General features: G+C 37.5%; 1 protein-coding gene across 1 annotated transcript in view; it reads right to left on the reverse strand.

Annotated features, from left to right (window-relative positions):
• The window catches only part of LOC124795099 (40S ribosomal protein S25), a 38,646-nt gene extending 13,865 nt beyond the window's left edge, over positions 1–24,781 (reverse strand). Inside the window, exons 1-3 of the mRNA XM_047258933.1 lie at positions 24,663–24,781; positions 24,148–24,243; positions 23,261–23,444 (exon numbers count right to left, since the gene is read on the reverse strand). Coding sequence (XP_047114889.1) covers positions 23,261–23,444; positions 24,148–24,243; positions 24,663–24,665 — 283 coding nt within the window. The 5' untranslated portion in view covers positions 24,666–24,781. The remainder of the gene's footprint in view (positions 1–23,260; positions 23,445–24,147; positions 24,244–24,662) is intronic.
• Positions 24,782–25,206: the final 425 nt, after the last annotated feature.

Genomic DNA, 25,206 nt, shown 5'->3' on the forward strand with positions numbered 1-25,206 from the left:
CCAACATACAGGGTGATCAATCCTCAATGCAACAGCTTTCGTGGCATGCGGCTGCTGTACCTGCAGCATGAGTGACAGGAGGTCCACAGCAAACACTGTACTATCCGTTGCATCAGTTATTTCTTACATACAGAACAAACATTTAAAGAGAAAAGTAAATTACTCAAATATCTTTCTTCAAGCATTTCCGACATGCTTCGGAAATTGTTCATAACATTCTGCAGTTCCCTCTGAGAAATGGCAGCAATTTCTTGTCAGTTTTAAGTTCATTTTAAGTGTGTGGATTTGATTTTTACACTTTCTCTTTTAATGCCACAAGAGGTAAAAAATAGCTAGAGGAATGGAATAGAATGGAGGAGGCCATAGGTTGTGTATGGTAACCATCCTAAAACGCGAAACGCGCCATGAATTTCCAGTAATGGTAAGTTGGCTTCACATGCTGTCACAGTTCTGCCGAGGTCACAAAAGCTTGTTCTCTCCCAGTGGGGGGAGGGGGCACAAAATGTTGTCCACATATGTCTGAACTTAACTGTTTCCTGGAGGGAAAAATAATTATTCCCTCACCACTAATAGCACACCACACTTTTTTAGCATGCGAAAGTGATTCATTCTCATGTTAGGTTTCTCAGAACTACAATGACAGTTATTTTGTGAATTAACGTCGTCTTCACTTACGTGGAACCACAATTTGTCGAAAAAGAAAATTAGGCTAGGGCCATTTCTCCGTCACACACACTATTCAAAACCCATTCGCTAAACTGCATCATTTTTACAGAGTCACCCAGTTTAAGTTACTGCACTGCTGTTATTTTACATGTCTAACTTTAGTGGCTAGCCATTTCAACAGAGCCACAGGGAATTTCCAGATGAGAAAGAAATCGAACTGATTTTCTAGGAAACCTTTCTAGAGTATGTCCAATGTTATCCAGAGTTTCTTCTCTGAGTACTGCATTTCCTGCGAAGGACACTTCCTTGTTCACAAAATTTATTTATCAATCTATGTATTGTACCCCAATTAGAAACTTTAACATCATGAAATTCCTATTGAAATACTCTCCTTACTGCATGCGCAGATTTTGTATGCACATATGAATCATACATGAATACTCTTTGGTGAATAAAATATTTGTATTTCACCATTCTACTTTTAAACACTTTCACTCAATACATACTATTGTGTCGCCTGACAAGTGCTACACGTGCAAACAAAGGCCTCGCAATGGAGGGTGAACACTCACTCCGCTGGGATTGATCACCTTCTACAATGGCATGAATTTAAAAAAAAAAAAAAAACACTTTACAATCAGTTATATTTACACCCCAATGGAAAATCCAGTATGGAATGTAATATTTACATCCCCACTGAAAACAGATTTTTCCCACAGTAGTCTGATATTTACAAGTTTTTAACCAGTTTGAATGTGTTTGTAACTGTATGTCACGTACCACAAACAGTGTCCTGATGAATAGTAGCATGGTTGACAATACTGATAAAAGCTTACTGGCTGCATCATATAGTTAAATACTCACAAAATCAATTCAATATTGATTTTGGTAACATACAGGCACTTAGGTCACAATTTCAGCCATAAATTTACAACTTATAGAGCTTTATTATAACCATACGGTATCAGGCATGGAGGACCTTGTGTATCACCATCAGTTCACCCTTTCTTGTCCAGTCGCAAATTGCACACAGGAAGAGTAGCTGTTGGTATGCCCCTTGTGAGCTCTAAACAATAAGCTTACTTTCATTCACTTCTCATGAGATACTTTTAGGAGGAAGCAATGTATTGGTTGACTATTCTTAAAAAGTACGACTGGACAAAAATTATTAAACCATGAACATATAAACAATAAACGTATAAATTACATTCCAAATTCCACCACATATGACGTGTGTGTGTGTGTGTGTGTGTGTGTGTGTGTGTGTGTGTGTGTGTGTGTGTGTGCGCGCGCGCGCGCCAAAAGCCTTAACCCTTTTAGTGCCAAATACGATCTGATCGTGATGCCCTTCTCATTCATTTTTTCCACGCTTGAAGGCAAAGTTGTTAGTATTTCCTAGCTAAGATGCAGAAGGAAGGTCGAAGGCACAGCATATCGATCTTCTTTTCGATTGTCAGTGCGATATTTCCAGTAAAATAAACTTATCTGGTGGTGTTTATTTACTGAGTACTTTGCGGCAGCATGGTGTCGTCAAGGAAGAAGTTGCGGTTCGATGCGAGTGATTTAGACAATAATATGGTAAGTAGTGGAAGTGAAGATGAATTTGCAGGATTTGCAGAATGTGAATCGGATTATGAGATGTCTGGTGGAGAAGAGGACTTGTCGTTTTCTTCTTCAAGTGACGATTGTGCGTCAGCAAATGACGACGACCAAACAACTGAATTGCAGTACAAATACTTCTGTTGAAATAATGGATGAGGCGTCAGATAATCTGCCCCCTCCAAGCTTTGTGTATGCAGAAGTACCAGGCCCTAAACATATACCAGCAAACGCCACACCAATTGATTTTTTCAATTTGTTGTTCTCGCAGCAGCTTCTTACGATTATGATGACAGACTAACAGATACGCTTGCCAGGTGATTCAGTCAACACATTTATCGCCGAATTCGAGAATCAAACAGTGGCAACCAACAACTGTAGCAGAAATGAGGGCTTTTATAGCAATGATTTTGAATGTGGACTGATAAAAAAACCGAAGATTTTAGTTATTGGTCAACTGATGCAAACCTGTTGATACTGTGATTTTCGCAAATGTTTTCATGCAACAGGTTTCAATTGTTGCTGCAGTTCTTAAATTTTGTAGACAATTCGAAACTTCACCCTCCTGGTCACCCATTGTATGATCCAACAGCCAAATTTCAAGTGTTTGTGGATATTGTCAACAATGTTTTCAGTCGCTACAACACTCCACACCAGCAACTGAGTGTAGATGAAAGTCTTGCTGGGACAAAGGCACACTCGCAGCTAATCCAGTACCTTCCCAATAAACATCATCACAGATGGGGAGTCAAATGTTGGATACTGTGTGATTCAGTAGTAAATTACCACCTAGGGTTTTATGCATACCGTGGTGCAAAAAGTGATGACAAAAACGAAATAAAAGAATGGCCTGGGATATGTAGTCATGAAACTACTAGCTCTTGGGAGCTACATGCAAAAAGGTTACCATGTGTTTGGCGATAACTTTTTTTACATCTATTCCTCTGGCAGAAAAGCTGTATTCAGTCGGCACTTATGTAACGGGAACAATTAGAAGAAACAAAATTCCTGCAACGTGGTCTTCTGTCGAATTATGCTGTATGTCAGCTAAAGTTTTTCGAGAAATCTTTTTTACTTCTCTATGGCTTCAAACGGAAGAAATCACAGAGAAATCCAGTCCTCCTCGCAAGTACATTATCCTCTGCTACATCAGAAAAAGACAATTCGCAATAGACAGTCGGTCAAGAAACCAGATGGAATTTTGGATATAATAAGTATATGGGTGGCATTGACTCCATCTGGTATGATGGCATACTGCTATTTAGATGAGAGGTGGTCTGTCAAGATGTGGAGGAAGGTAGTATTTTAGCACAATTGCCAGGATGTTGCTGAATGCATATGTTTTGTATAAGGAAAGCCTAAACCCCAGCGACAAACCACTGACACGGCTGAAGTCATAGTCATATGCAAACTTTCTCAACAGTTGTTTCAGGCAACGACTGCAACCACAAGTGCAATAGATATAAATGTACCCGCTCCAACAGTATATGGTGTAGAGACTCTTCCGGGGAGAAAGGAACGCTACTGTAGTGTTTGTCCTACGAAGGATAAGAAGCGGCACTCACGCACAGTATGTGTTTGTTGCAAGAAAGGACTGCATCCTTCATGTGTTGGTCAGCATGTGTGCAAGTAGTTGTCATAACTGCCACCTCACATTTATCAGTGATTTATGACTGAAGAACTGAGAACACATTCAGAGCAAAACAATTTTTTTGTAATGTTATGTTCTTTTTAATTTTTTCCTTAGTGAAAAAAAAATCTTATTCCTTTATGATGTTTTTGTTGAGGAAACCAGAGATTCCGTATATACCCGAAATTTGAGTATATCATTATTTGTGGGTCTCAGAGTAAACTGAAATCGAAGTTTCAATTTTTTTTCGATAAACCCCATCACGAAAATAAATTTTTTCTCTGAAAATATATTCTTTGACATTAGTTTATATTTTATTGCAAGTATAGCAGAGGTCTGCGTGCATTACTGTAAAATTGCATGGCACTTTGATATTTTGAGAAAACGTCTGGCACTAAAAGGGTTAATGGCCGGAAGCTTTATTTGTGACAAGTCTGTTGTGTGTACCTGCAACTCACCATCCCCGCTACATGGTGAGTAAGTAACTTTCCTTTTCAATATTGTTGCATTCCATTCTGGATTTTCCATTGTTTGACATCACATCAATCAACACTCAACTGTGACGAAGCACATTCACAGTTTGCAAAATTAACCAAGATTATTTTATGTTAAACAGCTACTGCACACAGTTTAGAAGATGTTTCAAAGCCCCTGGGCAATGGAGAAGAACACTTTAAGCCTAGGTGGCAGTGAGGCATCTTGCAGCTCCCCCGTTTCAAGTTGCCATGGAACCACAAGCAGAAGACCTCCTTTCAACTATGGATATTACACTCGTAGCAGAAAATTTGGCATTTACACACACAATTCCTGTAATTAGTCCACATTAAAAAATAATCAATAGTATCTATTTATGTGTGTGGCCATGCCAAATCAATATCAGCTGGCATCAGTTTCCAATAAATAAATTTGAATTATATGTGGACTACATGTTATTGCAATCTGGAGCAAATTGCGAAAACAACAGCTTGCAACTGATTTTGGTTACTGTCAAAGTCTGCGACAAGAGGTACACATGACAATTTGTTACAAGAGGTATGACATGCTGAGTTGTTAAGGGCTATGCCAGGCCAACAGGTCTGAAGTTCATTGGTGAGATTTATTATACATTATCTTTCACAGTCTTATTTGTTAAGAGTTCCAGAGCAATAAGTAATCCACATACCCTACCAAAGTATGGCAACTTGCATGTCTCCGATACAAACAGCTGTACCACAGGTGAAATCACAGTGGAAGGCTACCTGTGGAGAGGCCTGACAAATCTGCAGTTCCTGATGATGGGGAACAGCCAGGATGACTGATTTCAGGGGGCTAATCAAACTTATATTTCCCTGAGAATCCCACGTATGGGGAGCAAGATGGCAACAAGAAGTTCCTGACAAAGAGAAGGGAGGAGAGGGCAGGGGCAATCTCACAATAACTTTTCTTTCCTCTTGGTTGAGATAGTTTGACCACAGTTTTGAACATTGGTAATTAATATGGAACAATATTCACATAATTAACATACTTCAAAATATTAAGTATTTTAAAATTTTGACACATAAAACTAAACATAATTAAATTCCAATGCTAGGTTAAAAAGAGAATTCCCAATATTCTCCTAATTTTTCCAATGTCAAATTTAATTCCCAGAAAATTCCAGATTTTTCAGAAGAATCATCAACCTGTATCTGTCATTTTAACATATAGCCAATAAGGCCTTCCTACATTGGTATAGCACATGGCTGAAAGTAAAGGGAAGCTACAGCCACTATATTTCGCGAGAAAATGTAGCTTAATGATGATGGCCACCTCTCAGGTAAAATAATCCACAGGTAAAATAGTTCCCCCATTTATATCTCCAGACAGGGAAGATAATATTTGGAAAAACAAAAAGTGTCGGGTGTATAGAATGTTAGATCCCTTTACCAAGTAGGTAGGTTGGAGAATTTAACAAGGAAAATGGACAGCCTGAAGTGAAATACAGAGGAATTAGCAGAGTCCAGTTACAAGAAGTGCTCTACTTCTGATCAGGCCTACACGGTTATAAACACAATTTCAACAATGATATAGTGCACACGACGTAACTTGGTGGGTGACGGAGACTGCTGTGTAGACAGTAGTTGGTAATGTAGGGTAACCATTGGTTGGAATGAAGTCAGACTTCATTAGCTGCACTCCATTCGGTAGTCAGCTACTGACTGACAGTTATGTATGCATACAGGAAAGGTGGCAAGAGCAACAATGTACACCTTTGTGAGGAACACTGAGCCATCAAACTGTGCACCTTAAAATACAGGGCTTTATGAAATATGTAACATGGAAAAATAATAACGCAACATAAATGGAGGAAAAGTGACAATAACAGATCTGCACCGTGTCATTTCCTCCATAAATGCAAGAGTAATTGGCAAAAACTACGGTGCATTTATTTATCTTTCCCATTCAAACTATGTTCTTCTTGGGATGTCTTGCAAAATAAAATTTAAAAAGGAGAACACAAATACAGTGAAAAATATGTATTTACTGACACATCCTGCACCAGCAGTGCCTTTTGACCATCCTCAAATACAATAAATAAAATATTGTGGCTACTATGCTGTGGTCAAATGGATTTCATATAAAAAATGTTTGAGGACATTTCTGGGGAGGGCATTTTTAAGGGGTGATCGGAGCTTTGTTGAGTGTCTGATTCACACCCTGGCTCTCTAGTGCAACTGGCCATTGCCGGTTGATGTCCACTGTTGCTTCCATGATGGAAGACACTTACACATCATCTTCAGCACAGGGACCCAGATGTCATTCAATTTCATGCCCTCCTCCTTCCTATTGAAATTCCTAGGGCGTTTAACAATCTCTATGGCCTCTATGTATAGCATGTCACAGCTGCCAGTAGTTTAGTCCTATCAAAATGAATGTGTGATCTCTCACATTTTTGTCTTGTTCCAAAGCAGTGTTATTCCGAAATTTTTGAGAATTAAGTGCCTATGCAGCTCAGCTGAGGTGCAGTTGATTATCAACTGACAGAAGAGGTCTAATGAGAGCAGATTCAACTGACCTGCCATGACCTGGAAAGCAAGGATTGCAAATCAAAGTCTCTACATTACTATCAGTAAGAAATTCTGTAGTGGCAACTACACTAGAAGTGAGACTATTGCACAAGACTATTAGGAAGTGTACGTTTACAGTGTCTAGCAGACAGATGAAGAAATTTGATAATTTTCAGCCTAATCTGATAATCCACCATTTAGAAATTTCCCGCATAGTTATCAATTTATCCAGACATTTATCTGATGAGAGATATGTGCTTGCTAGGGGTGGAAATTATGCTACTTGTCGGCAAATTTTACTCAGAGGAAATAACAAGCAGTGCAGAAGCAGGTATTCATAGTGTGGACACACAAATCCATATAAAAGCTGTAAGTGTATTGGTAGACACCAAACGTATAAAAAGAAATTTAAGTGTGGGTGGGAGTAATGCCTTAAAACACCTAAATGATGACATCACATCATTCTCCTTACACAACAGTTTTTCTGAATGTGACTGACTATCATAGTAAGATTAATGACTTACTAGACTCACAGACCTGTAGAAAACTTAGTACAGACCACACTGACAAATTTCTTATGACTTCTATGAGGTTAGTAAAAAAGTCGTACTAAACATAGAGAAAAATCTGAACATTTTTATAGCTGTGGACCAATCTGATTCAAACATCAAAAATTTGGCACATTTTAACAGTAAATTAGACAGCACAGTGGTCCAGTCAGAGGACATATTAAGTTAATTTTGATGTGGTATCACTATGTACTATGGTTGCACTCAATGAGGTGTTGCAACAGCTTAATCAGATTTTTCTTCCCGATATTGCATAACTTTTTAAATGTTGCCTCGCAACCATATATTTCAAGTGGAACAAGAGTTCTATGAACAGACTGGGAGCCCCTTAACCTCATTTATAACTAATTTCTTTGTGGAAAAATTTCAGAAGCATACACTGGAAACTGCAGTAATGTGGTACTAAGCAGTTCTGACAAATCATCATCAATACTCTCACTGTCTAACTCACATGAATCAATCATGAAGATTATGAGAAGTTCCATTACCGAGTCTTTACCTGTTTCCTTTTAAAAATCTTCTACCTGCAGTGTTTCTCTCTGTCTATCGCAGATGGTTACTTTGTTCACTGCTTCATGTGTGGATCTTTCGGCATCAGCAATCCAGAAGGTGCTATTTCTTCATGTGATATGGCTTTAACTTGCACCCATACCAGCTCAATAGGATTTTAGTGGCAGCAATATGTTGGTATCCTGATTACTCAGTAACGATGCTGTCCTCCTAGATAATCACCTTGCAAGTGCAGTATTTTGGCTTGTATCCATTTACGAGCACAAGTAACTCTGCTCTTGTTTGTAATGCCGTGTGAAGAATTCCATACAACTGCCATGAAATAATTTCATCCTTTCTGACATTTGAAGTAGGAGCCTTATTCATTTGCATGAAGTACATGCCTGCACTGTCCATTACAATAATAACTCTCCAGTGGGTACGGAAGTAGCTGTTGTACAAACCACCACTTTGAGATAGCATTAAGTCATTTCAGAGTGGCAGTCATCTGAATGCTTTGACTTTGATGCTTTAAATATTAATTTACCTTTTGGTATTAAGCCTGTCTGCATGAACAGCATGTAGCACAGTAAGGCACCTCCCTTTGCCAGCAGGAACCTTCAGGCCTCCCAGATCCTCATTTCTCTTCCAGCACATTGATCTCCAACACTTTCGGTTCACAAGTTTCATCAGAGTAATAAATGTTATTTTCCAGCTTGTTTTATCTCGTGCATTTTTCTCAAGAGAACAGTTCTTGCTGCTACAATGTCATTTCTCTTCAGTCACTGGTCCTTCTGTATTTGAATCCCATTTCTCTTAATGTTCTGAGCACAGCATATTTGCTTCCGTTGAAAACTGTCGGCTTCTTTAAAGTACGAACATAATTTATCTGCTGTAGGATTTCACCCATTTTGCACCATAATACATTCTCTCTGAAATCATTACGCTCACTTGTGAATTTCTTTCTATTTCAGCACTTACCTGGCAACTTAAAAATAGGTGATCCGTTCTTCAGCAGAAGTGTTCGCTTCACCTGCGATCTGACTAAACAGTTCCCAACCTGATATTGCAGCATTCAGTTGTTCATTCATGGCACTTGGCAAGACCAGGAGACAGTTTGTTACCAGACTTGGATGGCACATTCAAATCTCGTCCAAAGAACTGACACATGAAAGACTATTTCCCTCCTTTGTGTAATACAAGGCAAGATCTGCTTTTGCCACTCCTTGATCAGAGTGCTTCGAAATAACTTTCAAAATGACACCACATAGAGTGCTAAAACCAATCACAAACTTGCTCCGCACAGAACAAAGGAACTCTGTTGCATGCTATGGCTGACTGGCTGCTATTTGTCAGCAGGTCACATGACATATCCATACTTCTGCAAATCCAAATCTCACCCAAGTCAGGTAGCGAACACTAATGCAGGCTTAGCTCCAATAACAAAGTAACAATGTGGGTGTAAGCTACTATAGGCAACAATGAATATTTTAACCAAAGTGAAAATGAACCCAACACACACAACCACAGAACAATTTTATATGCAAACTAAAACAGTTGGCAAAAAAGGTCCCTGGTAGATGCACTGGGCTTGGCATGAGTATTTCAGCTGTCTACCTCAACTAATTGCATAATACTATTTTCTATACATCTCTGTTGTCACAGCTCTACTATTAACTACCCTTTTTGCTTGCTGGAGTCTGCTTCAAAGGTGAAAGCTGGCAACAATGCTGCTGCTTATCAAGGATCATCTTTCATCAACTCTGCTATAGCTCCCTCCAGGGATGAAGAAATTGGAACACTGCATTATGATTTAAAAAATTATTCAGATGTTTAAGGGAGGCAAAAATTAATTGTGCTGGGAGACCATAAATCAATAGTGGGAAAAAGATGAGAAGGAAAAATAGCATGACATGAAATGGGGAAAAGGAATGAGAGAGGAAGCTACTTGGTAGAATTTGTACAGAGCGTAATTTAATCATTTGAAACAGTTTAAGAACCATGAAAGGATGTTGTACACATGGATCAGACCTGGAGGAACCAAATGTTTCAGATGCATTATAAAATGGTACGACAGATTTCAAAACCGGATTTTACACTGCTAAACATTTCTAGAAGTTCTCAAATCAGATGGGAAGAGAATTTGATTAGGAAGCAATACCAAAATTAGACAAGTATTTCTATTTCAAGTAAAATAGCCGAGTATGGCTGAAATAAAGATGATATAACACACAGGCTTCAAATTGCAGCAAGAAAATAGTCCTGAAAAGGAAACCGTTTCAGAACACACACACACACACACACACACACACACACACACACACACACACACACACACACACACAGACAGAGAGAGAAAACCATCACCTCTCCACCACTGGACCGATTTCAAGCAAACTTTGTCTACATATTACTTACTGTCAGGCAACAATTGCTCCGGGGGTAAGAAACACTTGTAATAGTTCAAGAGAGACGATGTAGTAAACAATGAGATGTGAAAAACTTCCTTATCATGCATGATGTTTGAATGTATTACTTCTTTGCTACTAATTCCACTTGCAGCACACTTCACTGACAGTCTCCACAGATGTCACTGAATGTACATACATAAACAGATCATTGTGTGACACAGTTCAAGAGATGTGATAAACACAGATACACGAAAAAATCCTGCACCAATGCATTAAATTTTAATACATTTATTCTTTACAGATACCTGGCAGCATTTCTGACAGCTTTCAACTGTGGAGCACGAATGACTGTAGGCGAAAATGGTATAGAGCTATGAAGGGGTGTTGCCATAAAGATGTACAAAGTCATGTTGCAGACATGCTAGGCAGCTGCTTCCTGAATGCAGAAACTTGTCTGGGATCAAATTTCTTAATTTGGATAATGGAAAATCCAGAATGGAATGCAACAATATTATGAAAAGGAAAATTGCTACTCACTTGCGTTGGTGCGTGCACTGTGTGTGCACTGTGTGTGTGTGTGTGTGTGTGTGTGTGTGTGTGTGTGTGTGCTTTGTCTGTTGTTGACGAAGGCCTTAATGGCTGTAAGCTTTATTTGTGACAGTCTTTTTGTTGTTCCTATCTGCAACCCATCACCTCTGCTATATGGTGAGTAGCAGCTTTCTGTTCCATAATTTCAAAGGTGTTCCCACAAACGCACATACATGAAATTTTTTTGATACTTCACTACAAAGAGTTTATTCTTTTGTTTTTGTTTAATAGAATTTTGGCAAAATGAATATCTGGACAATGCTAGGCTTGTCAGCTAATTGAATATAAAGTTTTATGAATTCTTTCCTGAAAGTATTTGTCTGGAGTGTAGCCTTGTAGGGGGAAGTGAAATGTGAACGATAAAAACACAAAATGCAACATCACAGAAGAATGCTAAAAGATGGGTAAAATGAAAACTATTGAAAAGGATTGAAGTGAAAAGGAAAAAGGAAGAAGGAAGAAGTGAAATTTAAGGCACAATCTAACCTATGTTTCAGTAGTTTTGCACATATCAAGGGGCTTGCACAGCACAGACTAGCACGGAGAGCTCCCTTTAACCAGTCTTAAGAATGAAAACCACAACTGGTCAAACAAGGGTTTCGTCTGCTATTTCCTCTGTGGGTGAACTATACTTTGAGGACTGTTACAGAGTAAACAGTCTCTAGCATCCACTTGAGCATTTGAGTCTATTGCAGTGTAATTGGCACAGTATTTCTCTACTAAATCTGGGACTGTAACAAGTATTTTACACGCACACATTGGGGCCAAAATTGAAAAGTTGTCAGCTATGCAGTTCGGCACCCAAGCAGTGAAAGTGATATTATAAGGGACAATTCTCCCTAACACAAAGTGTGAATATAGTAACATAACCAAGAAACTAGCACTGACAAACGTTTATTAATGATCTTTTCTTTCTAATGGCCAATAAACAATGAAAATGATCTACCTCGTTAATCTTTTACTAGTTGGTGAATGACAAACCAGCCCCTTTGCTTCAGTGTCTTAACGAGTTTCAGACTACCATGCCCATCTTCATATTGCTAATATTTTCAATTACAAGGTGTTTTGAACAACAGCTTATCATCTGTCTCAATACTCAATCTTTTTAAAATATTTTATTCGTAGCCACAAACATACTCTGTATGTTTTTTTATGACTGTACTGCTCACCAAATTCTGCTAGTAGTGCTTCGTGATGGAATTCAGGCCACACCGGAATACTTATTCTATTTTAAAAACATTAAGTGAAAAAATTAATTTTGCATATCTTACAGTCTGACATCTCCTCTCCATAAACAACAATTTCTTTTCCTTATTCGTCATAGTTACTGCACCACACCAAATTAAATAAAACATTGTACCATATTCTAAAAAGTTTACAGAGATAAAAACACACAGCATCAACTGGGCATATGGCTGATTTTAGCTCATACCCTGCCGTATATGAAATGCATGTAAGACACCAAACTTTTGTTTTAATTTTTTTGTTGAAAATATCTCATTTCAGTGTTCAGTTATTGGTTGTTATATCCGACTAATGGTCACTTGGGACACTTATTTCCGCCTGTGTGCATTGCAAATCGCGTCCTAACAAGTCATACTTCATACACGGTTCAAGGTATCGGAATGAGGTTTTTTTGCAAATTATAGCATGCAAAGAGGCACAAACATTGTATGATAAACATCCACAATTTATTACCATATATGAAAGTAACTTGCCTGCAGCAGTGAGAGGTTGGTGCAATAGGACACAAAGACATCAACAGTGCTTCAGTAAAAGGGGCAGTACATTAAAAAAAATCTTTAGCACCTGGGAAGCAGCAGAGCACGAGGTAACTCTTCCACTGCAGTTAAAGGATTAAAAAGGCCACTGCTCATGAGATTTTAGCAAAATTCAGTACACATATTCTATAAAGTTGCTCATTTTTTTGAAGACAAGTTAATACAGAAAAATCAGACTAGTTCTGCCAAAAAAGCTTAAACCTAAAACAGATGGCATTGGTCAAATTTACGAAAAGAAAAATCGGGAACCAAGGTAGAGGCTTAGAAATACACCAACAAATGAAACAGCAGGAAAATTGCCAATACTGCACATAACCTGTAAATGTCTCAAAAGAAGTGCTCCCCACTCAAATAAAACCAGAAACACTTTTTTTTAACCACTTCTTACTGCAATCAGAACTGCTATCTGGTAGAGCATGAGCGCAAGGACATCTTAAACAGAAAGAAAGCCTACGGCAAGAAGCTGGTAGGAAACCCACCCAAACAAGTGAAGTGAAGCATATTCTCAGTCAGAAACTAATGGCAATATGCAATTAACTGCAAGTTTCCATACCACTAGAGTGAAGAGCAGTTACGAAGGTGGGTGAGGGTCAGATGCGCAGAAATGCGGAAGTGTACCACGTGACACACAGCCTGTTTATTTCAGTCATTATGTTCTGTGCTGAGTGCTGACTGCATTCATAGTGTTCACTATGAGTGACAGTATGCAACCATGCCAAGTGCTACACAAACAGGCAAGAGGAATAGTGTTCCGTGTGTGAAAATACTTTAAGAGACAAACTTCCGCTGAATCCACACCATCACAAGGTGCGGGTCGCACTGTTGCAGATGCCAGGAGCAGACAGCTGAAGCCTGTGGTGCTGCTTTGAAGATCGTTCAGAGAGTATCCAGCAAAGCTAAGACGTCAATGCAAACCTACAGCTCAGCTGTTTTCAAATTACCAGGGAAGCAACACAACCGCAAAAAAAAGTGAATGAACTAGACGATTTCGCAAAAAAAGTTTTTCAGCGCATAGGGTTCAGCAGGTATGCTGAAAGCGAGTATCCAACAGCAGAGAAACTAGTTTCACGTATGCAAGAAGCTGAAAATTTTAATGGAAGCAAATGGACCATGTTGAGGATACTGAAAAACATGGGGTTCGACTATCAGAAAACAAACAATAGTAGGAAATTATTAATGGAATGAAGTGATATTGTAGCTGCAAGGACTGTTTTTGAGAACAATGCAGAAGACCAGAGAAGATGGCGCACCTCAAATTTATTACTTAGATGAAACTTTCGTTAATTAGAACCACACAAGAGCTATGTGCTGGAAATGAGTGGTGGGTACAGTGGATTAGAAGTTCCTGTTGGTAAGGGTAAGAGAATTATAGTGTTTTATGTCTGATCAAGAAATACTGGCTTTATTCCCCAGAGTAAGCCAATTTTTAAGGCATCTACAGCTAAGAATTCTGAAGATTACCACTCTGAAATGTACAGTGCCTTCAAAAGGTGGTTTACACAACTATTATTGCCAAATATTCTGGAGTCTTCAGTTATTGTCATGGACAATGCGAGCATCCACTCAGCGGAAGTGAACAAAGCTCCAAATACGAACTCCAAAAAGGCACATATTATTGCATGGCTGTCATCTAACGGAATACCTCATAACTCATCGCATACCAGAGCAGAATTGCTGGTTCTTGTCAATCAACACAAGTGTGCATACAGAGTTTATGAGATAGACGAAATTGTAAAGCAGTATAGACACCGTATCCTTAGATTACCCCCATGCCATTGCCATTACGACCCTATCAAGCTGGTAGGGGCTCAGGTGAAAGCGTATATTGTAGAAATTCAAAGCTGCAAATGTTGAGAGACTTACATATGAGTCAATTGACAGCATCTCAACATCTGTATGAGCAGCTTGCATAAGACATGCAGAAAAACTGCAAGATGAAGATTACAACAGGGAAATTATCAGGGACATTGTTATGGAACCATTCATCATAAATCCTGCCGAATCTGATTTATCTACTTCAGACAGCAAAGATGGTGCGAATTTCTTGCTGTGAAGTATTGAAGTATCAATTACTGTTACTTATGCCACATTTCGTTCAATTAAGTACACATACTATAATGCCACAGCAGGTTGCAAATGAAAGAAAAATAGCTTTTAGTAACACACTAAACAATCTGTTTCTGATATCTTTATGCTCACAAATTATTAAAACTTGAAGATGCTTTAAATGTATTCGATCACTGTGGGTGCCTAATGTAAGCAACACAAAAATTGGTTTGATTAACAAAACAAATTGCTGTCATTCAAAAGATGGAACACTAAACATTGACAGTATTTAAAGAAAGAAAGAAGCTACATCACGATTACTGACAAAATAGGGTCTTGAGATTGAAGCTCTTCTATCTTTGCTTTACAAATAAATTTTACTTTTTCAAGGGATCCACCTTGACCAAAACAATTGTTTCTTTTTGTGCTATCACCCACAGACGTTTCGTTGAGGTTTCAGCATCCCTGGGCTTTCATTTGCTTTATGTTATACAACAGGAAAAATATATAGTTCTTAAAGTTTTTACAAATCTGCAAACAGGGTAAGTTTTGCACATATACCTTGTTACCACATGCAGTGGTTTTCCTTTTTTTGTTTTTCTTTACAGCTGTTTTACTTTCAGAGTCTGTCTTGAATCATATAGAACTAAATGTACAGAAATTATTTATCTCAATATTTTATACGACTGGGAATGTTGTAATTGAGTTAAACAGTAATTAATTCTATGTGCAAGGTTGCGTGTGCATGAGTGTAAGGATTCTCATTACTAAGAATTCAGTTACTAAGGTTCACTGTGGAATGATGTTTACGCTAGCGCACCATCAGTTACCTCAGTGTGTGAGCTGACAGAAGGAAATTGGCAGCGTCGCAACGTATCTTCCCCCTTTCTCTGCGCAGAACAAGCGACGCACCCGCCTTTGTAGCTGCTCTCCATTCTAGATGGCTTTGGCCAATAATGTCATCAATGATTGACTGAATGCCTTTGTTCATGCAGTAATTATTCTAATCTTATCCTCAAAATCCCTGTATGAGTGATATGTAGGGGATCGTTTTACATACCTAGAGTAATCATTTAGAGCTGGTTCCTGAATCTTTGTTAATAGGCTTTCTAAAGATAATTTACATCTACCTACAAGAGTCTGCCATTTCAGTTCCATCAGTATCTATGTGACACTCCCATGGATTAGACAAACCACTGACCATTTGTGCTGCCCTTCTCTGGAAATGTTCAATATCCCCTGCTAGTGCTATCCGGTACAGGTGCCACACACTTGAGCAATATTATAGGATGGGTTGCACAAACGATTTCTAAGCAATCTCTCTTGTAGAATGACTGCACTTCCCCAGTATTCTGCCAATAAACCGAAGTCTACCATCTGCTTCACCCACAACTGAAATCTGTGTAATCATTCCATTTCATACCCCTACACAGTGTTACACCCCGGAAGTTGTGCGAGTTGGCAGATTCCAATAGTGACTCACTGATATTACGGTCACAGGATACGTTTTTCATTTTGTGAAATGCAATAGCGACATTGTTCTCCCTGTAATGGTGTTACATTTTGGTCTATGCCAATTCTATCTGATTTAGATCCCAGTTGTAGGGCAGTGACGCACTACTTTGCGCCTGCTCTCAGCAATTTTATCCACAACATACACTTTCACAGCTGGTTTCTTTTCCTTTATTGTAGATAACAAATCAGCCTTCCCCTTTGAGTCATTGCAGTTTATTTTCCCATCTTGCAACCACTAACATCGTAATCCTGAAATCATTTATATGAAGTATTCTGTCAAACTTCCTACTGTGGTATGGCACATTATCCCTACAATCATAGAACTGGGTGGAATACTATGAACGATCATATCTGCAATATCGTCAAATTCAAGAAGTTCCCAAGTTAGTAAAAATTTCTTGCATCAAACTTCCTAGCAAAGCGAAACTGTGCGCCACATCAGGTTCCCAGGTTCGAGTCTCAGCCCAACACAGTTCTAAAGTGCAAGGAAGTTTGAAAGCAGTGCACACTCCACTGTGGGGGGAGAATTCATTCTAGTTTCTTGCACCTTCTACTTGTCAAATTTGTATTTTCATTAAGTTCTGCTCAAACTTACAGAAGCTGTTTGTGTTCAGTACCAGTGCGAAAGTACCGTTGTGAAAAGGAGAACGGCACAAAGACAAATGGGCCAAAACAAATGTGTCATTGGAACCCCAAACACACACACACACACACACACACACACACAGGCACTATCAGTCTAGGAACTGCAAGATGTGTTCACCAATCAATTTGTTTCACTAGAAGTCGAAGTAGAACAGTCGTACAAGCATCTTTAAATTTTAGATGATTTTTTAATATTACCATAAACATAAATACATTACATTTGTGATAGTAGTAGTAAGTACTGCTGGCAAATATCGAAGGTTTCCTTTTATTGAATCCTTTTTTATACAATAGACAAGAGACTTCGAAATTTTCATACTACATCCTCAACTTTTTAACCTAAGTGGAGTTCTCTAATTGTAGTTATGTGAATAGTGTCATTTGGTAATAACGAGAACTCATCTGGTTTATAAGATTAATTGCACTTCTGTAACAAGTACTTGCAACAAGTTCCTGACAAACTTGCTCCACAGACTTCACAAAGCAAGATTGAGTAAGTTTTTGTTCTTATGTAAAAACCTCAGGAAACGCTTACAGAAGTTACTTGCTATTAGATGAAAGCCTTTTGTAATACTTCACATCTAGGGGCAGCTTGACAATGGCAGCACTCTGAGAATATCTTTCAAGTAGTGTGTATTTTCTCTGCTTCTATCAGCACTAGCGAAATAGTCAAGTTATTGTTGCCAAACAGTAGGTGCCTGCGTAACAACTGAGTCGATCAATATTATTAAATCACAGGAGAAGGTAGGCAGGTAAGTGTATCACTATATTAGAAGTGCTACTATTATTAATGAACACTGATCCACCTACCTTCTCCCGGGTCATTCCATGTCAAGTCACCCAGGCCTTGACACCAACCATGTCAGATTTTGATGAAACTTGGTACAATTACTTCTTTTATCATCCTGAAAGCACTTGTAAATTTTTTTTTGCTGTATCTCAGTTTTTTTTATAAATTTTTAAAGTTTTTAGATTTGGCATTGTTTCAGCAGTCGGAAATTGTAACTTAAATGTGTCCTCACAACTAAAAAAATTTGTATATTAAAGAACACTCAAAATATCAGTATGAAATTTTGGAATAAGTTTGTGTATTATATCTAAATGTTAAAAAAAATTACCATAAAGATATATTAAAATCTTCCAAATGAAAAAATTTACAAGTTGTTTTTTTTTTAGCTAACGGATGTTTAGTTTTACAAAAACTGCAATATCTAGAGTCTCAGACCTGCTAGAAAGCTCAAATGTGTTTTAAAATACTCTTAATTGTATAGGCTATTAGATAAAAGAAAAATTATGTTGGCTTTTTAACCTGTTTAATAGTTATCTAATTTTTAAAATAATATTAACTATATTTTAAAAATAAAAAATACCAAGTGACAGACACGAAAATAAGTTTTTGTCTTCTTGGAGTAACAATATACACTTGGATTTTGTTTTGTTACTCCTGTGTTTTGAAGTAAAAAATTATGACAGTGTTAAATAGTGCTTGGATAGTATTTTATTAAGTTTATTCGAACTCTCAGTAAGTACTGTTACTTGGTTTACAGAGATTCTTTTCCAATATCCTATAAAAGTAACCAGAACAGTAATCAGACCAAAAGTGAAATCAGTATGTCAGATATTCAAACCTGTAGTGTAGGGTTATTTAAAAAATCTGACTGTTTCCAAACAACCTACACACATTCACAAAAGTTACAACTGGTATCAGAATTGAGTGAGGAAGAAAAAGATTTGATCCACTTACAATCTGGAATTAATCTGTGTGAATTTAAGAATATATGTTCACACCACAGCTACTACTTTTTAAATGTTTTTGAAAAGTATCAAACAACATGTGTAGACCCACTAAAGAAACACAAAAAGCCCATCAAAAAATCGTTGAGAAGTGTAGGCTTGGATCTTTCTAAACAATTACTGACAAAAAATATTAGCATAAAACCTGGATAAAAGCTTTGCTCAACATGCCGTAACTTTTGTGAGGAAAAAATTTAAGAGTTGAAGTCAATGAAAGTGAAACAGATGATGAAGTCACGGTTGAATTAGAATCATCGGAATCCAGAAATGAATCCCTCGTACAAACAAACATTGCTCGATTATTTAGGTTTAACACCGATAAAGCTTCATGGCTTATCAGAACAAAGTAAAGGGTCTTATTTTAAAAGGAAGGTTAGCAGTATTGAAAAGACTGCAAAAAAGGCAGTTTCAAAAGCATTAAAATATGATGCACCAAGTTCTGATGATGACGAAGATGATAAAAGTGTGGTTGAGAAAGCAAAGGATTTTGATGTAATGATTTCTCTTATGAAAGAGAAGATTTCATCTGTTGGGAGGTCTAGAAAAATCCAGATTCTGACCTTGGCTCCAGATTCTTGGAGTCGAAATAAAGTGATGAAAGAATTTAATGTAAGTGAGTACATGGTGCGGCAAGCTAGAAAGCTAAAATCTGAAAAGGATATTTTGGAAACTCCTGGTCCAAAAAAAGGTAAAACTCTTTCTGAAAATACAGTAAGACTTTTAACAGATTTTTATGAAAAGGATGAAAGTTCCAGAGTACTACCTGGAACAAAAGACAAAGTAAGTGTTCAAAAAAATGTGTACATGCAAAAGAGACTCACTTTGTGTAACTTGAGAGAACTCTATTATTCTTTCAAATGGGAGAATCCCACGGTAGAAGTAGGATTTTCAAAATTTTGTTTCTTGAGACCTAATTGGTGTATCCTTGCTGGTGCTGCAGGCGCACACACAGTATGTGTATGCAGTATCCACCAGAATGTTAAACTATTACTGGATGCTGTGAAAATTGAAGAATCTTATAAAGACCTAATTAAGATGCTTGTGTGCAACACAGAAAACGAAAACTGCATGCTACATCATTGCAACAGCTGTCCTGCAAATACTGCACTAACAGAGTGCTTAACTGAAAAACTAAGTGAATATTATGATTTAGAAGAAGAAATTGTAATCAGTCAGTGGGTTAACACAGACAGGGCAGAAATGATCAAACAGTATCAGTGTTGAAGACTACATTTCTTTATTGGTTAGGTCATTGGAAAAGCTCACCCCGCACTCATTTATATAGCAAAATCCCAATCAGCAGCCTTTAAAAGATTGAAAGAAGACCCACCACCCAAAACAGCAATTATTGTGATGGATTTCAGTGAAAATTATTCCTTTGTTATACAAAATGAGATCCAAAGTTACCACTGGAATAGAGGTGGTTGTACTCTACACCCAGTTGGAGTTTTTCTAAGAAATGAGGAAAACAATGTTTTTGTTTCCAACCACTGTTTTATTAGTGATGACGAAGAACATGACACTGGTTTTGCTAACTTTGTACAAAAAGAAATTACAAAGTGGCTGTCATTACATCATACTGACATTGACTCACTTCACTACTTTACAGATGGTTGTGCTGGGCAGTACAAAAATAGAAACAGTTTTAAAAATTTGACTGAACACTTGACTTTAATTTGAATGCCCAACACTCTTTTTTTGCAACAAGTCATGGGAAGTCAATTTGTGATGGCCTAGGAGGAACTATTAAAAGAATTTTAAGGAAAGCCAGTCTACAGCTTTCAGACAAAGAACAAATGACAGCAATCGATGTGTGTAAGTTTTGTGAAAAAAATATTGAAAACATTCATTTTCACTTTATTGACAAAAAAGAAGCTGATTTGCTACGGTTAAAACTAGAAAAATGTTTTTCAGCAACCCGAGCTATTCCTGGAACAAGAAGTTTTCATAACTTCAAACCACTTCCAACAAACAACCTTGAAATTAGGACTACAGATAGTGTAAAACCCTCCTTAGTCTTTTCTTTCCATTCTTCTTCTGATTGGGTTCGTGTTGAACCATCAATAAATAGCTATGTGGCTGCAAATTATGATGGTAACTGGTACTTTGGACTAGTAAAAACAATATTCAATGATGATGAAGATGCAGAAATTCTATTTCTACATCCTTCAGGACCCGCTGCATCATTTTATTGGCCTGAAAGAGAAGATTCCTGCATAGTGCCTTTGGAGCACATATTCTGTGTAGTAGACGCACCTCAATCAAGCGGCACTGGGAGAATGTATTACTTCAAAAAAGACTGTATCAAAAGAACTGAAAGCTCTTGGATGAAGTGGAAAAACAGTTTGAATCAGCATTAATGTTTATTAAAAAAACAAAATTACTCAAAAAATTCTATGTTTCAAGCAATCAGTTGGGTTATACATAAGTGTCGTAAGTAAACTATCTTTGTACATAATTCTAATGTAATCTACTATAGTTAATAAACATGCTAAAAAGCCATCATTTTTGTTTTATCAAGTAGCCTGTATGTTTAAGAGTAAATTAAAACAAATTTGAGTATTCTATCAGGTCTGAGACTCTAGATATTGCAATTCTTATAAAACAAAACATCCGTCAAAAAAAAGAAAAAATACATATATATATATTTTTTTCATAGAAAATATTAATATATTTTAATAGCATCATTTTTATCTTCAAATATGTATAATAAATAAACGTGCTGCAAAAATTCATGTTATCTAAAAGAGTTTTTAAGATAAGCAAATTTAAAGTTTTGAATACAAATTAAATTGACCATTTCCAAAGGTTCAGAAAACGCAAAAACATAAAAACTTTAAAACTTTATAAAAAAAACTAAGAGATACAACAAAAATTGCAGGTGTTGTCAGGATGGTATTAGAACCATTTGAGCCAAATTTCATGAAAATCTAAGGAGGTGGGTGTAAAATTTATTTTTTATTCGGTGATTTGATATGGAATGACCCTGCCATAACTTAATTAAAAGGAAATACGGAAGCGTCCGATCCCACCCGTCTGCTTTGACCCACGACGTCACAAATATGGCGGAAACAAAAACAAACACTTTCCACAAGAAGCCTAATGACACTAACGGGACAGTGCGGGAAATAGGGTGTTTTGGGTGGGGGGCAAACTAAATATAAACAAATTTAGACGCCTTGCGTAGCTACAACGTGTAAGTGAAGACAGCCATGCATGAATACCCACCCACCTCCCCAGGGGTCGTAACCCCTGCAACCCATAGAAGATAAAGATGCTTCAGTAGCTGATTAGTGTTTTTTGTCTTTTAAATAAAAAAATCTCACGGGATAGAACGAACAGATCAGAAAGATAAATATAATAAACTAAAACAGAAATTCGACGAAACAGATAATTAAAATAAGTAATAAGTGTTTTTAAATTTAAAAAATCTCACGAGATAGAACGAACAGCCAACGCGTTGGATCGGACGCTTCTGTCGACCCAATTAAAAACATAGATCCACTTATGTCCATCTAAAACTACTTTCTCATGGGTTCTCCAGTCTTGTCCTGTTTGACTGCTTACTCATGTTCAGTTCCCGTCACTCACTGCACATACAATTACCGACTGCAACATGCAATAGAAAAGCCACAGACACCATAACCAAACTTTTAGCCTAGGACTGAGCTATATAGGTGAACTGGAAAGTGTGATACCAGCTTTGTGTAATTTCACTGGGTTTAGTCAGCACTGGTTATTGTGAAATTTGAGGGTGCTATAACCAATGTTTTAGCCACCATGTTAGATATGCTCAAAATAGGTGTTTTCGACATGACGTCATGGGTCAAAGCAGATAGGCGAATTGTCTCCAGTAACCCCAAAATCATTTTGCCACAACACTAAAAAATACACCTGACCACCCCTCCCCCTGAAGCAGCAGCTCCCCAAACCCCCCAAGAACTGTGTCGCACCCCCAAATATACATTTTTTTAAACACACCTCAATATTTCTAACAACCCTGCATGCCACTACAGTCCTACTTAATGAACTTCACTGCAAAGCAAGGACCAATCAACAATAGTTCACTCAACCGGGGGAGGGGGGGGGGGTGTCATATGTAACAACACTATAGATTAGACAGAATGGCTGGAACAGTATCGCTTTCTCAAGCATGTAATTTAAAATAAACCACCAGATGTTCTCAGAGGCACCTCCACAGGCATTCACAAGATCAACCGCATATCATCACAAATACATCAATCCACAATATCCAGCAATCTCTCAAAGTTTTGCAGTAAATTTGTGGTCACTGCCATATTTACCATCCTCTCCCACATGCTGATACTTGTCTCCACTCTAATCCACATCCAAATAACACTATAGTCTATCACCATCAGCAAAAGACACATGTAAACGGAAGTTGAAACATAACATAACACACACACACACACACACACACACACAAACACACACACACACACACACACACACACACACACACACAGCCTCAAGAACTCACCTTTTTGAAGCAGTTCATCCAAAGCGCGCCTAGCCAAAGATCCTCGTACTTTTAACCTTTCACTAACAACAGAAGGTGTGATAAGTTTGTAAGCAGGTACTTCTTTCAACAGTTTCTCATATGTTGCCTTGTCAAAGAGCACCTGGTTGTTCAGCTTATCACGAACTTTTCCTTTTGACCACTTCTGCAATAAACATGGGAATATGTTAGAGCTACTAAATACTTCTGAACATCTGAACAAAAGAAATTACTCACTCAGACTCATTAAATCAGCTTTTGCCATCACAGCATTCTGGAGTTAGTGAATTCATCATATATGTAGACATGAATGAAAATTCTATCACATAAGAGTATGACTTTCAGGCACTTAAAACTCTAAATTTAAATGTTATATATGTTAACGTGTGTGTGCCACTAGTAGTATCACACTATCAGTTTACTTGTATCTACACGACAAACTATAACTTTGAGGATTAAATTGTACCATTAATACACACTTAAAACAGGGAATGAATACCATAAAAGACATTACATTTTCTTTCTTACAAATGCAGTGCCACTTAAAAGTAGAACTTCAAACTTTTGTCAGTAGAACACATTACAGCCCATTTTTATTAGAAATGATAAGCACTAGAGTGCAGCTTTTCAAACTGTGCACAGGATCCCCCATTCCGAAGCTTATACAACAAAAATTGTGTTTTGAAAATGAGAATGAAAGCTGCATAAGTAATAAAATGGAGAACGATGACATCACAAAAGTTCTAAATAAATAACTGAAATCTGTATTAAAGGGGGTGCTACATGAAAATCGGCGAAAACAAACACCTTAAGGTTATTTTTAGTGCATTGCTTAACGTTACGAGACGGCAGCTATCCTATTTACAAACCTTCTTCTTAGCTTTGCCTCCAGACCCTCCTTCCTTTTTTTTCTGGGTTTTCTGAGGTTGCTTTGAAGAACCCCCTTTTGAATCCTTTTTGGGCGGCTATAACATAAAAATTAGTATTACATCACTCACATTCGTACTAACACACAGTAAGTTAATATAATTGCACTCATTTCAAAGGTAAGATGAACGCTCATTTTATCCGATTTACAACAAACTACACATCTCATTGATCCAATTAATGTAATTCAGTTCCATAAAATTTTGGTAGATTAGAATCTAACAACCATAACGCATAATTAAAACGCTCCACACGAGAGCCTAATTCCAGCAGTTCGGTCCATGTGGCCACGTTAACATCAAATTTAACCTCGTCACAAACGCATTTGGAAAAAACTTATAACTACAGACTTATCGCGGCATCTGCACCGGCGCATCAACTGAATAAATAAACATATAAAACAAATACGTTTCAATCTATATTTCTAACACAAAAACTCAAACCATCTCACACTCACCATGGCTGCAACACGAACAGGAACAGGAAACACACAGGCGTCTAAAGCTAGCGAAATGAGGGATGCTCAACTACCGGACCTACCGATAGATGGCTCTACCGTGTGTCGGCCAAAGATCATATCATTGAGTGTGGTCCGCCATATCTGAATTTGCCAATTTGGCGAGAAACGAAGTGTCAAAACACGGATGAAAAAGTTTTTCGTTCTGCGCCCTGATAAGTCTTTTATATTGGATGTTCTAGATATCTACACATCAACATAATGAAGTGTTTCTAATCTAGCGAGAAAAAACAGTGACAGTTCTGCTATGAAATTCCTAAATTCGAGTGTGTTTTGGAAGTTAAACAAGCTGGCCTATAAATTGTTTACTATTAATTTTATGAGCGCTTCTTATTTGCCCGTTTTAAAATACTATTTAAGATTCAATGGATCTCAATAAATTACCTTGGTTGCCAAAGCTTTTAACTGGAGGTATAATTCGGAAAATCAAGTGTGGAAAACAGTGAAGACATCTCTTGAAAAAAAGTTGACTGACAACAGAAAT

Source organism: Schistocerca piceifrons, chromosome 4, assembly GCF_021461385.2.
Source record: "Schistocerca piceifrons isolate TAMUIC-IGC-003096 chromosome 4, iqSchPice1.1, whole genome shotgun sequence".
In the NCBI taxonomy this organism is placed as follows: Eukaryota; Metazoa; Arthropoda; class Insecta; order Orthoptera; family Acrididae; genus Schistocerca; species Schistocerca piceifrons.